Here is a 13,829-nt window from a genome sequence, read left to right on the forward strand (position 1 = left end):
ACCTGAATCCCAGGGGCAACAGGTACGAACCATCTCTGGCAAAACATCGTGGTCTGTCAATCATGTCGTCCCAGGCAGACAGATACTGGATCCCCTTTGAATGACACCAGAAGCTTAGCCAATTGTTGAAGTCAATCATTTTGTCCTTATATTGTGGCATCATTCTGGGCGAAGGCAGAATGCTACTCAGGGCTAAGGTCATACCTGCCTGGGCCACATGATCTGAGAGCTCTTCCATGTCTCTTTTCATGTAGTCCAGGGAGGTACGTCTCAAGTCATTCACTCCAACATGGACAATGACAAAGTCATATTTGTACTTGTTGTGGAGTGACTTGAGTGCATGAGTTATGCGGAGGATCCTGGCACCCAACAGGCAGCTGACTGTAATTTTCTCCTTGTTCAGCCTGGTGAGTGGGATATCAGTGTGCCTGACTATAGAGTCACCTATGACTAAAGTGTTAGGTACGTTGTCTTGCCTTAAGGGCTGTTGGTGGGTGGCACACTGGTGTTGTGAGCTATGTGACACTTTGGTTGTGATTGGTGTTTGTTTGTGTTTCAGCTTCGGAGGTCCTTGTTACTTGGGCAGGTTACAGTTAAGGGCCTCCGCATATGTGGATTTAGTGTTGCTATGTGTGGGTGTTGGTGGTGTGAGTTTGGAAGGGCTATGTGTTGCTTGAGGTGTAGTGTGGGTGTTAACCTTCTCCTCTTGACTGTCTAGCACAATCTTGGGTGGAGAGAGCTTTGCTTCCAGTTTGGCTATGTAAGTGCATCTCTCACAGGTTATAGTGTTGGGTGGTAGGAGGAGAGGGTTGTCTGTGTACATGAGGCAATTGCTGCATTGCCCCAGTATGCCCAGATTCACCAGGTGGACAGGAGAAATCACCGGAAGCTGACCCTGGACATGCCTGGTTTGGTGCTTTATTTTGAAAAGTACAGGAGCTGTTTTTCCTTACCTTAGCAAGGTACTTTGCTTTTAAGACTGGATACTCCTATCATACCTCTCAACTTCTTAATGCAAGAAATGTGGGCAAATACAAAAGCAATGGAGGTACAAAGGCTAAAAAAGTAGGGACATGTTTTAATTATTGCTCTTATAAACTTATAAAGTTGCTAGAGTAACAGATTTTGCATTGGCATGTATTTTCTGGAAGATATGAAGTCTATAACTCAAATGTCTGTTATTATTTATGGGATTCAATCCTCAATGATTAGCCAGGAAAGCACAGATATTAAGAGAAAGAAACCAAAAATATGAGGCAAAATTCTGGACATTCTGTGAAAATCTGGACAATTGAGGGGTATAACTCCCACTAGGCTAATTAGCAAAGTTTCAGAAAAATCTTCAGGAATCAAAGCTATATTAGTTACGAATAAAGAGGAAATCTAGGCTTGGACACCCAAGACAATATTCACTGAGTTGGCCACCTTCCTTAGTGCAATGAATATAGGTGGTACAGAATGGAAAATCATTAAATATCAAGAAGCTTCTTTCAAAGCAGATGATCTTAATAACAGGCAACATCACAATAATTTAAGACAAGCAAGACTAAAAAAAAGTAGACAGAGGGCACACACATGATAGCTTTCTTTACAATAGCATTTGGTATCATCATCAATATAACTATAAAATGGGTGTACCATTTACAAAGGGCACCATCCAAAGAGAATCAGTCCTCATATGTTAATATTCTGGCTGTTGAACTGTAATGACAAGGAAGCCTTGATTTTATTTTACTTATTTTGCAATTTGTTTGCTGGGTAAGTGAACTAATCTACTGACCCTTTTCAGACACAACTTGAGTACAGAGTATAACAAATGACAGTATAAACAGACTGCATACATACGTTTTCAGAGGATACATACTATTCTCTAGTGAGTATACAGAGTAATAGTGGTACATGGTTATGTTATTATTATAACATACATTAGTAAAAAATAATATATACACTATATACAAGGAGGCACCTGTATAAACACTTGTATGAGAAGAACTTTTGATTGAATCAAAGAATGAGTTTTCAGTTTTGATAATCAATTCCTAAGCCAGTATCACACAAACATGAGCACTTAGCATCATTAAGGAATTATTTCACTGACATTTCATAGTTGTGTAAGGTGAGATTACTCATTATCTCATTTGGAATGTGGTTCCGAAGAATGGGTCCTATTCTGGAGAAAGCTTTTTTACCTATGGCTTGCTTGAATCATGACATGGAGCATATAGGAATGTCATCTTGGCTGCTTGTATGTGTGCAATTCTGGTCTCCTTGAGAGGAGGGCATTACCCCATCAGAAGAATTTTGATTGAAAGTGTGCCTAGTAGCAGGGTAGCACTGCTTCATATTGGGAGCCAGAGGAATGCATGTAATATTTTACAATGACTTCTCTTTTGCTATGCTAGGAGATCAAGTTTGCATATTTTTAATTCAGTGGTTTGTAAGTTTTGAAAACTGTAGGCTGACAGCATGCTGATTAAAGGTTGGTTATATTCCATTTTCAGAATTAGAAGCAGCCAAGGAAGTTCATATCTTCAACTACTAGATTAGCCCTTATGCATATACCAAGAATACTGAAGTGAGGTAATAACAAGGTATTGAGCCTTTTCTATTGATCATCAGTTACATTCTAAAAGCAGACTGAGAACACCATTCAAGTACCCAGTGGCAGCAATGATTAAAAATGGCACCATGAAAAACCCTTCCATCTGTAAGGATTTTTTCTCATTTATATGACTTTGTCTTGAACCTGCCACTTGCTCTTAAACAAGAGAATGTAACCATGACTGTAGTTATTCTTATTCAAAACTGTACAAAGTTTTCTCCAGTGATAGGAAAATGGACTCTTATTTCCTCCAAGCCAAATGGTTAACAACCAGATAGCCTCAAATCCATGGGTGCCATATCTGTGGAAGTCTGGAGCACTCTGAATGTATGAGAAAATATCTAAATTGGAAACTGTTACCCCTTAGAGACCTCAGCAATCAGTAAAGCTCACACCAAAAGCAGCACCAAACATCTCACATAAACCTGCACTCAATTTTCCCCAAGAGTAAAACCCATTAGGGCAAGCATATACGTTACCTAATATTCTTATCATTGGGGACTCTGTTGTGCAGCACACACGTGCCCCACTGAGCAGTCTAGACAAGGAGAAGATAATGGTTAGTTACCTATCTGAAGCTAGGATCTATAATGTCACTCACTCACTCAAGTTACTTCACCCCAGGTACCAATATGTGGTAGTCCATGTGGGTGTAAATGATGTAACCATACCTCACTGGACTCTATGAAAAGAGACATAATGGCTCTCTCAAAATATGTGTCACAGATAGGTATGATACTTAGTATGAACATGTGTGAATCAAATTTCAGACAAACCAAACTTAAAAAAAATAATAATGCAATAGCATACCTTGCTTGTAAAACTTTTATTGTGATAAACACTTTTGTTCTAGTATACAGATGTTATGTGCCCTTCTAATTTTGCTTCATCTTCCTACTGTGAATGGGACAAGAGATTTCTGTCTCATTGTGGATCTCTGTAGCTACAACAAACACATTTGGTGTGTTAAGTTCTGGATAGTAGCTCTCTAAAGGTTCATGCCTTTGTTCTGACAGTCACCCATGTAGCATTGCTGGACATAATAAGCACACTCTGGTACGGTTCTATATATAAGATTCCTGTGGTTTGCTTTGTGTGGGCACCACTTTCATTGTGAAGTGCTTCATTTGGTCTTCTGTTTCCCAGAATATACAGGAAGGTGTTGTGCTACTCATAATCTAAGTATTCCTTTACCTACATAATATCCTGGTAGACCCATTGATTACTTACTGGTAATATTCTTGGCATGGGCACTCTCAAAGTTTCAGGCCCTGGAGTCAACTGGAGTTGTATGTCTGAATCCCTTGCAGAAGACTACCTTTATCAGGGTAGAATCGGATGCTCTTTAGTGCTTTTTTTATTCCTTCTCACAGAAAAGACCTTGTTGGTTATGTCTTTCGTACCTTGATTAATCTCGGAGCTGAGGCTTCAGGAATCCTGTCTGGTTGCAGTGTTGTATGGATGGTACACCTAGATCACGTTCAGTACTCAGGAGACTCCAGCACTATCCTAGTTCTGTTCAGTTCAACAAGTAAGTGGGAATTGATGCTGAATGTGTTGCTTTGTCTGTTGTAGGTATATTTCCTGTACTCTTTTCTACCAGTTTCCTCATTCTGCACCTCATTTCAAAATTCAGAGAAGAAAGACTAAAGCTTATCTTTGCCACTATGTTCTGACTGAGGGAGGTATATATCCTGTCTGTTGACATTCCTGTCAGTACTAGAAACTGTTCCAAGTGCAAGCCATAGAAGCCCCCTTCCATACTGGCTAACAGCTAGTTCCTATTCAAGGTGTGGCATGCGTTTAGATCCCCTTCTCCTACCATAACTTCATGTGGGAGTCTCAGAAATGATTGAAGTTTCCTTGAAGCACTCCCTCTTATTAAATAAATTTTGCTAACTGCAATAGGCATCCATCTATGCAGTAGAGTTATCGCTTGCTGCCTCAGTTAGTTATTTTGCATATTTTTCTGGCATCTCTGAGATTTGTATGACCTATTTGTCAGTTATTCCATGGCAAAGGTGCATGACTGGCATTTCTAGCATTCACATAGTTTTTTAAAGGGGTTCTCCACATCTTGACCCACTTCTAAAAAACTCTTCTCCTCTCCTTGAAATTGTTTTCATCTGAGCTTATTGGTTTGGCCACTTTGAAATGAAATTCATCTCTCGGAAGACAGTCACCTCTGCTCACAGTATGCCAGAGCTTCAGTCTTGCATTTGTAAAAAAACATACTTGTTCATTCACAAGGACTGGGTGTCCCTTAGGACATGATTCTTTTGAGCTGGGACACCGGATCTAAATTACCTATTCATAGTAAGTAATGCTGTTAGCTGCCAAAAAGCAAATACTACAAAATTGAAAACAGAATCTAAACTAACTGTAATTGAAGTGCTGAATATTTTAAAGGATGTGGGATCTTTAGAAAATAAAAGGAGCAAATCACAAACAAATAAATGGAATTTATGGGAACAATCCATACAGGATAATGTTCAAAAGGTGGCGTGAGGTTTAAGGGAAGGCAGGAATTGAGCAATATTTGGAGAGGTGGGGTTGGCTTTATGGTCAAAGTCCTTGCCTCACAGATATAAGGTACAGAGTTTAATTCTGATTGGCTAGGCTTGTAACAGTCTGTACATCAAAAGTAAAACATTTACCTATAAACCTATGTTAGAGTGAATAATTGTCAAAAAGAAAGAAAACATACACAACGTGTAATGTATAAAGGGTCTATATCACTTCATCGAAACGTCTGAAGTTCGAACTTCAAACCACGAACTGCAAAAACATCGAAGTCTTAAAACAGCAATTTTTTTTTTCCCAAGGAAAGAAATCGCTGTTCCAAGAAACACACACGCAACGCAAATGCATCAAAACAACATCAATCCACACACATACACTCAGAATCCTACATCTAACCCTACACTATACTGTACATACACTACTACCTAAGGTCCGTCACTATCACACACTCACCTGACCTGCGCTCTAACCCTAACTCACCTATCCCGCCCTAACCCTAAAGTCTTTCACTATCGCACACCCACCTCACCCTGCAAAAACATCGAAGTCTTAAAACAGCAATTTTTTTTTTCCCCAAGGAAAGAAATCGCTGTTCCAAGAAACACACACGCAACGCAAACACATCAAAACAACATCAATCCACACACATACACTCAGAATCCTACATCTAACCCTACACTATACTGTACATACACTACTACCTAAGGTCCGTCACTATCACACACTCACCTAACCCGCGCCCTAACCCTAACATCCACACAATCGCACACTTACATGAACCCGACCCATAACTTCCCACCACAGTCCTGATACTCGCGAAGCCACAGAAATGGCTCACCGAATTCTTTCCCTGGGAAAGAATTCGGTGGGCCGCGGCTTCGTGATTACCAGTGTTCGAACTTTACAATTCGAACATCTGGTATTCGATATTCAGCTGTTTCGACGGACTGATATAAACTCATGTATAAATATAGCAAATGTTAATATGATTTTTTTTTCTGTTAATGTATGTAAGCGTATATCTTAAGTGATAATTTAATAAAAATATTTAAAAAAAGCTACTGATGTATAATGTATTATCAGTCCAACATTACATGCATTGCTGACTTCCTGCCTTCCCTTAAACCTTACTCCTCTTCCAAATCCTTATTCTGTATTTAATTTTCCCCACAATTTCCATTTAATCCTGTGTAATTTTCTGCTTCCTGTTTCTAAAGATCCCACTCCTAGTTCTTTTATCTCTGCTGCAATATTCAGTACTTTAAATGCAGTTGGTTTAGACATTCATTTCCATTTTCTTGTAATTGCTTTTTTGGCAGCCACCAGAATTAAATTTATGTGTAGGGAATTCAGATCCAGTTTCTTACCTCAGAATAATTATTTCCTTAGTTATTTGCTCACCCAGTATTTCTAATAGAGAACTCTGTAGGGAATTTTTGAAGTCTGCCAGCTCATTACATTCCCAAAACTACATTTCAAGTTACCTCTTTCTTCCCCATCACACCTCCAACATATGCCATCTACCTGAGGAAAAATTCTTTGGAGTCTGCTTGGAGTATAAAAATACCAATGCAAACACTTTCAAGCAAAAATCCTAAACCTTCTGGAGTTTGTTGCATACTTGGGAGCCATATGTATGTCTTCCCATTGTTCCCTTGTAAATTGCATATCCAGTGTCTCTTCCCAATCTTTTCTAACCTCCTCTGATTGATTTCTATATAGTGCAATATTTTATATGCCCTACTTAAGTATCCCTTTTTAACAGCAGCTTCTGTTCTAGATTCAACTAAAAACTCTACTAGAGCAGGTCTTTCAGTTAGGATCCCCTTATCCCTTTCTCTTTGCTTAGACTCTGATATCAGTTCCTGGCAGGGTAGACTGTCTCTAGCCTGCAGTCCAAATATCTTCTTGGCCTCTTCTCATTTTAACGTTTCCCTCTCTAGTTATTTGCTCCAAATACATTGATTCCTTTGCCAGTTTTCTCCAGTAAATTCTGCAGGTGGTTAGTGTTAATCATTAAAAATACATTAATGCACTGAGTTTTTACTCTTGTTGAATATTTATTTAAACTGACCATTACAATTAAATAGTGAGAGTTAATGCATGTTTTTTTTTTTTAATTCTTTCTAGGTATGCTGACTTCATTGTGCCATGCTTTGGGATTCATCCAGTTCAAGGTGTCCCAGGTCACAAGCAGTGCAGTGCAACCTTAAAGGTGATAAACTTTTTAAGAAAAAGAAAGTATGGCTGGTTATAGAACAGAACTTATGGGAGTTGTTTATGGGAAAGTGTTTATGGGAAAGTTAAATCATGTAAGAAAATATATAGTAATGAAAGAGCAAAGGAAGAACTGTCAGGGTAGATTTAGATAAGAAATTTTGTAGACATACCCATTTCAGAAAAGTTGGGGGTAGTAAAATACTCAGCTTATTTAAACACTCTAAAGTCAATGAATGAAAAAGATGGTAATACATGGAAATAACAACATATAGAAGTATCAATGAGACTATATTTAAAAATTGCTATGTAATATTTAAAACAAATAGAGAAGTTAAGCCAATTTCAGAAGAAAGAAAACAGATTAATAAGATAGCAACTGACAGAAAATACAACATAATTGTAAAATTATAAAGCCAGAGTTACTGTAGATAATGGAAAATTGTGATGAAGTTAAATAATAAATAAGAGCTGCAGCTCACCAGATAGAAGTCATTTTTACACTAAATTTTAGAAAAATGTTGGAACAAAAATGGACTAGAAAACAGTGTTTATTGGGTAGGAATACAATATTATATTATGATTAAATAACCAAACTTGATGCTTTTTAGAATTAAATTTGCTAATCATTTAATCAAAAATTAAAAGTAAAAAATATGCAGGATCTATAAATTTGTTTTTAATTATTTGAATTGTTTAGAGAGAAACTAGTGGAACCCTTACTTGCTTTATTTATGTAAAGCTTAATAACAGCCGAGGACAATAGTCATGTTGTATTTATTTGTGAGCAGTGCTAAGGAAACTAAGTATTACAGAGACTTTTAACAGGAAGCACGGCTATACTATAGAATGTGTAAGAGTTCAGTTTGCTGTTATACTGAAATAACTATAAATCATTATGCATATGTAAATTTGTGCTGGGTAACTTATATGGAGAAGTTTAGTTCTTTATCCATAGATCTGTAAGTATGTATAAGATGTACATTTCTGTAAGGATTGCTCCCTTCTTCACAGGTAGTAGATGTTTAGTCATTAGTGCTGCCCAGCAACTGCAGTGCTTCATATTTATGAATTGCAGTATGATGTGCAGTCAGTACTGTCCTGCAGCATGTGTTTTGCACATAAAGGACTTGGTGCAGGTATTGCATCTTTTCAAAGGTGATGTGGAAGGGCAGGAATGCAGTCCTCCTAATGACGTTTACATTAGAGCTTTTCAAGGAAAACAGCATTATGGTTAAAGTAGTGAGTTGTGAAAAAGATGTGACATTTATATACGGCTTTGGTTCCTACAACCTTCGCATAGTGACAGAAAGAGATTGTTTATTGTTCTAGTCTGCCAGTTTTGGTCTATCTGATCTGTGGGTGTTACTACCTCCTCCCACTCAAGATTACCCAATTAATCTTCAGCGGGTCCCATAGCTTCTTGAAGGCTCCTGTAGATTTTTCATTTCATCATCCAGTCAGGGATTCTTTTAGAAAAGTCTACATCTGTCTTCCTGCAACAGAAATAAGTAAATTTTTCAGGACCAGGTTAAAGTGTTGTTCCATCTCATGCCCTGATTGTCTTTTGCTTCAATTTCACTTATTTACTTTTCCCGAGTGGTATCATTTTGTTTGGTGACAAACAGTTGACTGTCAAATGGGCAGGTACAGGCAATTGAGGCTAAATGTCATCTGGTCAGTCAGCAGTTAATAAAAATTATAGCAAAATCATGCAGCAGACTGACTTGTTGCATCAGTATGTATCACTATACACACAGAACACTTTTGTGAGCACACACACACACACACACACACACTTGCGAGTTCTGTTGTTGCTCTTCTTCTTTTGGCTTTTCCCGGTTAGGGGTCGCCACAGCGGAACTCCGATCCGCTAATGATTGGCAGTAGATTTTTACAGTGCCGTGGTGCCAGCCCGACACCCAACCTTCAACGAAGGAATGCCCATTCATGCATGTCTTTCGAATGCCACTCGACCGTGGGGAGGACATGCAGATCCACACAGAAGGCGCTCCAGTCAAGAATCGAACGGGAGAACCTCTTGCTGTGAGGCGACAACACTACCGCGGCTTACAAGTGCTTGTGAGTTCTGTAATGTGCCTATTTTACTGCAAAGAAAAATACAAGTTCAGTTGTACATTATGTGGAGGTCATATAAATGCAGAGTAGATGAAGACACAACTATGAAAATCAGTAGCGACAAAAACTGATATCTCTTCAGGCTCTGAACCTTCTACATTCTACTTCCCAAGTAGTATGTTCACGTATTATGTAGGAGGAAAGAGAAAGCTTGTAACAAATGAATACATTTACACTGGGGAGAAGATTAAAAATGGAAAGCCATACTTGGTGTGCAAGTTTAAATCTCCCATGCTTCAGAAATAGTCTAGGGATCTAAACCTCTTGTGCAACATCAACACAACAGTTTGTAGGGACTAGTATATCTCACAGAGGATACCATTGCTCTGGAACAGACTCCTCATCCACATAAAACAAAGCTCATTCCCAATTCTAACTTAACTTGAATGTATGGATAGGCAATAGAAAACTTAACTCAGGACTGCACCCTATACTACTTGAGGCAGCTCCTACTCATGGGTACCCTCAAATTATCTGTGATATGATCCCATTTACTTTCACTAGGTATAATATATAATTGTCATGGGATATGTAAGGCCACTCTAACACCAAATGGGATAAGTTAATTCAAGCACCGAAAGGGAAATTGGCTAGACTTAAAACGGTCCACAAGGGCAGCTAGCCTAGTACTTACTATGAAGCAAGTATAAGCATAGAGCAGGGAGAATGGCAAAGGCGCTGTGCCAGTGGATACAAAAGAGATGACTTGGGAACCTCAGGCATAGTAAAAAGATGAAAGAAATATTGAAAGATTTCAGCATTTTGTTTTTCTGTCTGTGATTAGGCATCTTCATTCACAAAGTCATGGAATTTGAAACAAATGGAAACATTACAATGGCATTGTCAGGTGGAAACTGGCAGATCTATCAAACTCAATTTGTTACACATGGATGGCACTTTCTCAGCACACAGTGCTGTGTGCTGTCAGCTGTATTCCCTGCTTGAGTGTGTTGTGAAGGAATAAAACAAGAACCTGCTTAGCCTGGGCTTCTGCTCCATGGCTCACAAGTCAGTAGTAGATATTTCATGTTATCCTGCTTGTTAGAGCTAGTGGAAAAGCTTGATCTCACCCAATTGCTGGTGTTATATTTTATAACTTATAGTAGCAGTTAATGCCTTAAAGATTTTTTTCCCCTGATAGAGGGATGCAATTTCTGTCCATCCCAGATTCTTTGACTAAAGGTGCAGTCAAAGATACTGCAGGCATATGGAGCTCTAATTTGCATTTTTCTTTGAAGATGAAGTGATTGCTTGCTGTAAGAATTCTGTCCGAGTTGTGTGTGCCAAAAGGACTTCGAAACTCTGAAGAAGACTGTCTCATCCTGTGATAAGTCCCTTCTAGACATCTGTGAGAAGACTTGCATGTTGGAGAAATTCTGGAAATTTGGGAAAAGATTACCGATGAAGCCTTGCGTACCTACATAGTATAGCATTTCATTTTGGATCCAGGATGAGTTATCCATAGAAAATTTCCCTGTAACCCAAAACCACAAAGAGGTTTCACATAACCAAATCAGGGGATTACTTGGTTGGAAAATAAGCACCATAGCAACACTCTTACATGTTGATCAGCAAAACACGAATTGGATGTTTTAAGGCATTGCATCGTGGGAAACCTCCATCTTAGAAACTCTGAAAACAGTGATGCATGACTATCTGCTTAGGGTTGTCATCAACAGATCTCAGAATATTTTGAATGAACATCTGATGCCTATAGCACACAGTTTAGTTATTTAACAATAACCATTTAGCATTTTATCTGAAGCTGTATGATTGAATGAAATGTTAGGCTGAAGAATTTGATTATGTGAACTCCAGCCCAAGGTGTCACCTGTATTCACTTTTGCATGCATGGCTCTTTTCAGATGTGCTACAGTGTTTAAAGTATGCATATTATACATTTCACCAAGTGCAAATTTTTGTTTGCAACAAGGAATTGTAAGATCTGATGTTGTCTTCTTCATTCCTCCTCACAATAGGGTCTCTGATCTGGCTCAGCCACATTCTCCAGACTTGGATCCAACTCTTGAGCTCCTCCCTCTTACCCATATTGCACTACATCCACCCTAACACCTCAGATGTTGTTTACTGCTTCAGTATCCAGACGCAGATTTCTGCCCTCTCAAACGATACTTACCTTTATCTGGGAAGTTAAGATAGCTTTTTGGAGAGTGCTGGTGTAAGTACTCCCTCTTCTAGTTCTTCTTTAATCACTGTGTGTGCGTGTGTGTGTGTGTGTGTGTGTGTGTGTGTGTGTGTGTGTGTGTGTGTGTGTGTGTGTGTGTGTTTGTGCATGTGAGTTTCTTCCCTTTTCTTTCTGTACAAAAAATAAATAAATAAAAAATTAAAGTTAGTTTTTCAAGTTAAAAGTTAAAGTTGGAAGTTAAAGTTATTTGTAAAATTATTTGTAAAGTAAAGTTTCAATTTAGTCTTAGTTTTAAGTTCTAGGCTAATGTTACTTATCTTTTTCTCCAGCTGTTCTTTGGCCACCTGTTGGTTTTGGCAGGCTTTGAAAGTTGTCATGTCAGGCAAATCTTCTCCTGGCTTTAAGTGTTGCACTTCTTGTAGGCATAAAATCCCCCAATCAGGATGTCCATAAGGAGTGCATGTATTGCTTCGGTGCAGACCAGTTGAAGGCAGAGTGTGTGTCTGTACTTCATTTAATCCTTGGGCTCTAGCTGTTAGATGAAATTCGTTGATTCTGAGGGGTCTTCTTCCATCATGGGATCCTGGTGCTCAAGCCCTTACCTTGGCTTCCGCTTTATCGTCTTCTGCTAAAGAGGTCTCTTCGTGTCTTCCTGAGACACCCTCTAAAGCCCAAAGCCAAGTCAAAGAAAATTTTGGATCCGACCTCCTCTGATCCGAAGAAAGTGTCTACCCTCTCAGATCTAGGGAAATTATATCCTTATTGCCTCCTTCACTGACGGATCCTGTGTTAGATCCAGTGACTCAGGATCTGAGATCCTCAAGCAAATCTGTCTCACTCTGTTAAACCTAAGCACTCCCTTCCCCCCTAGGTGACTTTGTCCAGATCCTATAGAAACGGTCCAAGGCAGACATGGGCAGGATGATGAGATTCCTCAAGGCCCAGATCCAGATGGGCGTAGTCTCGGCTCCATCCCTTGTTGGATCCATGAGCTACCCAGGTATACTATCAGGACTCCTCCTCCCAATCGGCCTTCGATTTCGAAGTTGCAGGGCTTGGGACTCCCATGTATGTCGGGGTCGGTGCAGGGGAAGCTCCCTTCCTCGACTCCAGTGTTACCCTTGATCAGCCAAGTTCCATTTGCCTTGGAGCAGAGTGAATTTCTGAGCTGAGGTGTCAGTGCTGGGTCCGGTGGACTGGGATTGGCTTCATCTTTGTTGGAGCCATCTCATCCCTTAGGCACCTTGGCACTTGACAGCTTGGGTCCAGTCCCGTTTGGAGGCTGCGGATCTGGTGTGAGTCATTGCTGTTTTCTCTCTTTGGCTTCAGTTTCAGGGGAGAAGGGGAGGACCTCTCTTGGTCCATTGGCTTTTCATGTATGGGAGAGCATTTTCTCCCAAGTTGGAGATCTGTCACCACATGTCCCGCAATCCACCCCTCTACCCCAATTGGGTCAGGGCCTTGAGCCCATTCATCCTGCCAGGAGTCAACACGCCCTGAGTGCCCTCCAGGATCTCCCTGTTCTGGAGGGATCCCCTTATTTTGACACTTCCCCGGAGTACCCCATTTTGGAATTAACCTGGAAGAAGACGTGCAAAAGGAGGCACATTGACTCCCTGTTGGAGTCCTTAACCAGAGACACTGACTTTGATGAGGGGGAAGGATCCCCCCGATCCCCACCTGAGGATGTCTCCTTTGGAGACCTTCTGGAAATCTTAAAGCAAAAAGGTGGGCGATTTGCCCAACCTCCTTCTGAGGAGTCACTGCTCTTGGAGGCTTTTGGGATGGGCCCATCTATGACCTGGGTGACCCTCCTGGTAGACGGACCTTATTAATTTGGTTTTGACATGGAAGGAACCAGACACCATTAAACCCATCCCCAAGTGCCCTGACAGGTTCCTGGTACCTCCGGCAGATAGAAAGCATTGGAGCAAGGGTCCCGTAGTTGATGCCATTGTGGTAGTGGCAGCCACTAAGAAATAACTGGCAGCAGAGACTGCCAATGTCCACCTGCTGATCCATATCTATCAATTTTTGCATTACTTTTGCCATTCTTTTAGCCATTATAAACATAAACACTTTATCATCATGGTTTAACATTGAAATGGGCCTGTATGAAGTTGGATCTGATGGATCTTTATCCTCTTTAGGTATTATTTTTACCACTGTCTTCTTCCAGGATGCTGGTACTTCTCCTTCTCT

General features: G+C 39.9%; 1 protein-coding gene across 1 annotated transcript in view; it reads left to right on the top strand.

Annotated features, from left to right (window-relative positions):
- LOC122788408 (putative deoxyribonuclease tatdn3) overlaps positions 1–13,829 on the top strand; it is a 546,534-nt gene that overhangs the window by 209,856 nt on the left and 322,849 nt on the right. The window contains exon 4 of the mRNA XM_044055482.1: positions 7,256–7,340. Within this exon, the coding sequence (XP_043911417.1) occupies positions 7,256–7,340 (85 nt within the window). The remainder of the gene's footprint in view (positions 1–7,255; positions 7,341–13,829) is intronic.

This window comes from Protopterus annectens, chromosome 1.part2, assembly GCF_019279795.1.
Source record: "Protopterus annectens isolate FY-2018-M chromosome 1.part2, PAN1.0, whole genome shotgun sequence".
Taxonomy (NCBI): domain Eukaryota; kingdom Metazoa; phylum Chordata; order Ceratodontiformes; family Protopteridae; genus Protopterus; species Protopterus annectens.